General features: G+C 46.5%; 1 protein-coding gene across 4 annotated transcripts in view; it reads right to left on the bottom strand.

Annotated features, from left to right (window-relative positions):
• Positions 1-1,966: 1,966 nt before the first annotated feature.
• Positions 1,967-6,795, bottom strand: part of CENPK (centromere protein K) — a 43,945-nt gene continuing 39,116 nt past the window's right edge. For 3 of the 4 annotated variants that reach the window (XM_006034722.3, XM_025216765.1, XM_006034723.3), the window contains one exon: positions 2,772-2,930. In XM_006034722.3, coding sequence (XP_006034784.1) covers positions 2,772-2,930 — 159 coding nt within the window. Of the gene's footprint in view, positions 2,931-6,795 lie in introns of all 4 variants that reach the window. The other variant, XM_025216764.1, reaches the window with a different exon arrangement.

Below are 6,795 nucleotides of genomic sequence, written 5' to 3'. Positions count from 1 at the left end.
CTTTCCTGCCTATGCAGGGGGTCGGACTCGATGATGTATTGAGGTCCCTTCCGACCCTAGAATCTATGAATCCTGAATACTAAACTCAATTTACATCCATCAAAATACTGTAATTCAAGCAAAGTGGGTTGGAGGCACTGCCATTGAGTTGTCTTATATTTCATAAGTGTAAGCAACTACAGAAGCAGATCATGACAAATAGCTTCACAGTTGCCACTTATTCATACATTTTCCCAAATTAATCTAAGACACCGTATGAACTGAAAATAATAGGGGTTTATATGTTATTTACATGTAAACCCAGGTTACCTTAAATCTGGTTAATCAAAGGCAGATTAGATTTTCTGACACTTGTTGCAGGAATGGAGCTTCAGGATTAGCCATATGCTTCTTATGAAACCTTGGGCAAGTCACTTAGGCTAGGGACAGACATTCAAAAAGCCTGAGCCTGAATTGATTTAACCTTTGCAGGTTAGTCTAACCTGGCTAGGCGGAACAGGTTTCCAACCATACAGACAATCCCTCTGGACTGAGGAAATTCAGGCACATGCCTGAAGTGGCTCAGGCTGGAAGCCCAGGGGCGCTAGAGCAGCCCTCCCTTCCCTTGCAGAGCTGAGCTGAGGGGTGTGTGGCCAGGTCCCAGCAGGAGACTCTGATTAGGGAGGGGTATAACCCCCCAGCCTGCCTGCAGTCCCAAGCTTTTCCTGGCTCGCTGCTCAAGTAGGGTGGCCATCATAGAGGACAGTCCAGTTGTCCTCTGTCCTCTATTGCTATGAAATCGGATACCTGTATGTCCTCTATTTTCTTCTTGAAGAGAAAAATAGAGGACATAAAGGTGTCGGGTTTTGTATCAATAGAGGACAGAGTAGCAGAAAACCGAAATGTCCTCTATGATGGCCACACTATGCTCAAGGGGCGGGAGTGTTGCCAGCCCCCAGCTAGCACTGAGGCAAAGCAGGGTTGTGCAGTGCACGCATCTGTTGATGATACAGAGCTTTTCAATCTTCCTCCCTGCTTCTGTATACTGTCTGCAGCAAACTGACAGGCAAGCAAGCTGGGGGGTGGCTGGGCTGATAACAGTGTCACCCCTGTCTCAATGTTTATCGCCCTATTAAGAAAACAGAGGGACATTACCAGCTACCTGTTGATTCTGCCTGTTGATTCAGCATGGACCCAGCAAGTGGTCTGCTAGCTAACACACAGATACCTTCTCCGCTTAGCAGGCAGTGGTGAGGGGGTGGTGGGGGGAGCAAACAGCTCTTAAACAGTTTTCCCAAGGAAGAACATTAAGCTACCTGTTGAATAGTTCCAAAAAGCCTGTCTGCCTCTGTCATCTCCCACAGCAGACTGTAGCCAGCATGTGGTCTGCTAGCTAATGCTGAGGTGTCTGTGAGGGATGGGGGAATGCCTGCTTAGCACAGAGTGGGGAGGGGAGCGGGGAAGCAGAAGCCAGACAGATGCCTGTAGAGACTGCCAAGCTCCAGAGAGGCAGCAAAGGGGAGGGGCCAGCCCTGCTGTGGAGCAGAGAGCCCCGCTCAACCAGAGAGCTTGCGGGGATGCTGGGGGACTTTGATTTATTTTAAACCAGCAAGGGGTCTCTGACAGACATGGCATAAACCAGTTTGAGCCTAATCAGTTAAGCCTGATACTACATTTAACCAGGTTTATTTCAAACCAGTTTCAGCCATTTTCAAACTAGTTTATGTGCACTGAACATCTGTTCTTTTATAGGTTTAAACCAGTTTCTGATCACTTACACTGTTTTTTGTGTAATGCCTGTCCCTAGCTTTTATATGTGTATGTTCAGACATTACTGTGATGAGGGGTACATGCAAATAAATATTATACAGACTACTGGTGGCCACAACGGATCAGTCTGGAAACTGACAGATTCACTGTGTCTGAGATGTAATTTAGAAGCTGTAAAAAAGCACAGACAATATTCAGTATTACAAGCCTGATTAATCAAATCTGAAAAAATTATGTAACTCTTATTAAACCAAAGAGGTACACTGCATGAAGGAGTTCCTCTCAGGAGATATACAAGAGTCAAGTGTTATGTTGGTTATCCACAGCTCTTTCAGAATGGAAATTGGGTGGATTCTCCAGAACGTTCATCTTGAACCAAGCAATTGTTCACAAGATATCCCAAGAACTTCTTTGTACAAATATGTTGCTATGTAAACATATTCTCTCCAATTTTTCCAATTAAATTTTTTAATCTTCACGTCCACATACAGCCTTGAGTTATTTGAAACCTTAGCACTACACAAGTGCCCCATAAATAATACAAGAAAGCAAAGTAGTGGAGGCATTCTGAGTGAGGGGTATTTAAGAAAATAAAGATGCCTCATGCAAAGCATTATTTAAAAAAAAAAAAATCAAAGGACAATTAGTATCTTTAATCATTTTGTCTGCAAACAATAGTCCTTTAACTTGAATTTGAATCTTAACTAAGCAGCCTGAAAAATTTTCAGAATACAAGCACTGACTATTTTATTAGTATAGAAGCAACTATTGTGAAGTCACTAAAAATCATGAGTAAAAATCATCATTACTTAAAGTGAAGAGAATTCTGTCATTTTTCATATTTCACAAGCTTTTAAGAATCTGCACCTAAGAAAGTTAGGGTTTGTATTTTTTTTTAAGTTTTCTGTCCAAGCAGAAAAGGTTACTGATGCCCCCAAATTGTGATAAAAATAACAAAGAATTGTTAAGTTTAAATATTGGATCAACAATTTTTGTTTTTAAAATATTGATGTAGGGTCCATTTACTGATGAAAAGCTTCTAAGCGTATTCTCTTGGGATCATCTGGATGTCTCAGCGCAATACCATATCGCAGCAGCAGTTCGATATAAGGAGGCCAAAAAGTGTCATTGATTGTTAAATATGGGTCATGTGGTGCACTCATCAATTTGTTTATAAGACTCTGGAAGACCAAGAAAATAAGATTCAGAATATGCAGGGGGAAAAAAGATTAATTTGAATTTACTTAAACCAATAAAAACATTAATATGGCTATCATAGGAATTGCTTACCCAAGAAATACAAGGTTTTCTGCCAGGAGAAATTTACTAAATAATATTCAATTAGTTTTCATTAACATCAACGTTAAGAATATAAGATAAAAAATTAAGTTGTTTCTTGTCCCTTACTTAAATTTTCCCCCTTATCAAAAGCTGATTTGGGGTCTTTGTACATTTATATAATGTGTTCAATATGAAGACAATAGGAAGCAATTTCCTATATGTCTTTTAAAATAAAAACATCCTGATGATGCTGAAGTTTAATTTTAGCATGCATTTAATATGTAAGCTTCCAACGTTGAGAGCAAATTAGGCAAACACACTTTTTTTAAGTGCTTTTTCTCACTCAGACTCATCAACCAGAAGATCCTATTACTTTATGCAATTCCAACAGCTTCTTGCTAACGAAAGCTCTGTTCCTTACCACTTTTCAGACTTCAGCACAGTAAAACTTCCATCCTCTGACCTCTCTAATCACCCTCTCAGTGAAAAGGCTCCGTTTCTGACTTTCTACTTTCCCAACCCGCTTCAGTCATCTTTTATGTACTTTTAACTTTACCTCCTAATTGCACAACTAAGAAAAGTAATGCATTATTATTTATCATATAGGAATAAGCAGGTCAGTGTGGCATTTTACAGATTAACTCATTCAGACAGTCTGCTTTGTCAGAGTGGACTTTCAGAGCAGAGATACTATGCAGAAAGGAATACGGTCCTTTAAATGAAGCTCATGCCTCTCTGCATGACTTAATCTACAAGATGTCACACTGCCCTGCCTTTTACATAACTTCCAACTAACACAGCTAACTATCTCCTTCTATATATCATATATTAATACTTTTATGCTTCTGCTTTGTCACTCCTGGCTTGTCAACCACCAAGCTGGTAAATGGATTACTCAACTTCCTTAATTTATTTCTCAAACATGAGCCCTCTCTCCTTTTGTGCATGATAGGTAACATACGACACTTTCTCCTTGACTTAATTTTTGTACTGTAGTTACTTGATTCCAAGACAAGGTTTTCCCCCTTTTTAACATGGAGGGGAAGCTCCTCATCTTGGAATCAAGTACAAGGTAGTGGGGTGGGCAGGCAGCTGCTGCAGCTCCAACACTAGCCCTAACCCCAGGGTTGGGCTGGAACCACAACTGTTGCTCCCCATACAGCCTCTACACCCCCTGCCTCTCTCCCCTGTGATCTTGAGCCTCTGTCCCCTCTTTCCCCTGTCTCCTCCCCAAGCTGCTTCTGCTCCTTTACAGCCTCAGACCTACACCCCCTTCCCTCCGTCTCCCCACTTGCAGCCTCTGCTCCTCCCTTGCCCATGCTCTGTACTGGCGGGCTCCATCCCCACAGCAGCCTGGGGCACAGAGCGCAGACAGGGCCATCCCTAGGGCAGGGCTAAACAGGGCGATCACCCCGGGCCCTGCGGACAGTGCCGTACAGGCCCTATCATGTACCGCCACACGCTGCCGGCTCTGGCTGGCCGTGGAAGGGGGGCTAATGGTGTCCAGGCCCCCCAAATGGAGGGCAGCAGCAGGCATAGCCTTAGGCCACACGCGGGGGGGAGAGGCAGGCACACTTAGCTACCCTGCACTCGCAGCCAGCACTGCAGCTGACCCATCCGCATGCAGGCAGGTAAGTTTCTTTGAATCTTCTTTATCACCCTGGGCTTGGGGGCGGGGGTGGCAGATTGAGACCCCTGTAGTGCAGGGAAGAATAGGGTAGGGGAAGGGCGAATCATTCACCCCTTCCCCCTCCCTGCTGCACTATGGGGACTGTCCCATGACCAGACCTGACTGGGGCCCCATTCCCCATGACTGGGGCCCCGACTGGGCCAGGTTATGGGACAGTCAGAGCCTGGCGGCTCCTCCGTGGGCGTGGGCAGGCGACTCACAATGCTGCATACACTGCGGGGAGCCAAGGGGGTGGGGGGGAGGGGTTTCCACCCCCCTCCTGACTCCCCCACGCCACACCCTTGGCCAAGCCACTGGGCTCCAATTGTCTCACAACCGGCCCGGCCAGGGCCCCAGTCATGGGGCATCAGGCCCTGGCCAGGCCAGGTTGTGGGATAATCAGAGCCCAGTGGCCCCTCCAGAGGCGTGGTGCTGGGCAGCCAAGGGGGAAAGGGGACATGTGGCCCCCTGATCTTTCCAAAGGGCAAGTAGGCTACAGCTGCGAGCTGCTCCGTGTCTCGCCACTGCTCCTTTGAAAGCAGCGTGGTACAGCGCAATGTGCCTTGCTGCCCAGCCCACCCAGCACTGGGATGCACAAGGCAGCGCTCTCCGCTTTTGAAGCACTGGGAGCAGGGAGGTGTGGAGGCAAGGAGCCCTCCAGCCCAGCAGTGCAGCCGAGGCTGGCCCTGCTCCAGCCCCCAGCTCTGGGCCCCACCCCTGGGTGGTGCGCAGCTAAGGCCAGGAGGCAGCCAGGGTCAGGAGCTGGCCGGGGCTGGGACTGGTGCGGCCGGGGCCGGGAAGCAGCCAGGGCCGGTGTAGCATGGTGCAGCACTAGGCAATGCCACTCCCCCCTGTGGCCTTTTCACCTCCCCCTGCAGACCTTTCCATTGGGGGGGGGGGCGGGGAGGGGAGGGCATATGCACCCGCACGTTCGGTGCCCCCAATTTTTTTTTTCTTCCTCTGCTGCTCACCAACCTGCCCCACCCCAGGGTGATATGCCCCAGGCCCTGCACACCCCTAGGGACAGCTCTGAGCACAACTGTAGTCCAGCCCTGTAGTAGCAGAATGAGCTCCACACTGTTGCTACAGGGCCAGGCCAGGGCCATGCTCTGTGCCACAGGCTTCATTGTAGGCAGAACCTGCTAGCACGGGTAACTGGTTGCAGGGAGGGGAAGAGGAGGGATCAAGTATAACATTTTCCACATATAGAATCTAATTATTGGGAGGTCATCAAAAATTCAGGGTTGTCTTGCACTTGGGTAAATATAGCATTAGATACCATTGCCTGTACACCTAACATCTGCCTTGATATATGCTTCCTATTCCATATATGGCATATGTTTTGTGAAGGTGACAGTAAGCACAGTACTGCCCATGAACACCACTGCGCTGACCGAATGTAAACATAAGTCCCAATTCAGCTATTGCAACTCCAGTCTCTGTCTTCCATAAATCCTAGGTTCTCCAGACTTTTAGCATGTACAGAATGCTTCTACTTGCTTTGTCACTGGTTCAAAGAAAATGATCATAACGTCTATCTCCAAACACCATAATTGGTTCCAGCATTCAGATCAAAGGTGACTGCCTTGTCTCAAAACTCCAGATTTGTTCAACTTATCTGCCAATATATTACTACATCTAGTCATCTACCCTATTTTTTCTCATCTGTCGTCATATTAATCTGTATTCTTTCATCAACTGTTTCTGTGTAAGACTTTTGCACAACTCCATTAAATCTTTATAAATCACTGGTCCATAGATGATGTGTAAGTGTTAACAGTGGGGGAGGGGGCAGGGGTTCTGTGTACAACTCTGTGCCAACACTGTTGCAGCAGCCCAGTCAGAGCCAGGGCCCCACTGCTGCTGGGCCCTGGCTCTGGCTGGGCTGCAGCCTCACATACTGCCAGAAATCTGGGGCGGCACATACCCCTCTCTGTACCTCCCCACATGTCACCTATGACTGGCTCTCTATTTCTCTTGTTTTTAATGTTAATTTTTCATGTCTACAATTTTCTAAAAGCATCAAGTTGATTATAAACTTATTTTATAAAAAATTTTAATCGGACTGAAATGAGAATCGTCACTGAAGCAATTTG

Source organism: Alligator sinensis, unplaced genomic scaffold (assembly GCF_000455745.1).
Source record: "Alligator sinensis unplaced genomic scaffold, ASM45574v1 scaffold346_1, whole genome shotgun sequence".
In the NCBI taxonomy this organism is placed as follows: Eukaryota; Metazoa; Chordata; order Crocodylia; family Alligatoridae; genus Alligator; species Alligator sinensis.
Note: the sequence above shows the minus strand (reverse complement) of the source record. Positions and strands in the feature narration are given on the sequence as shown.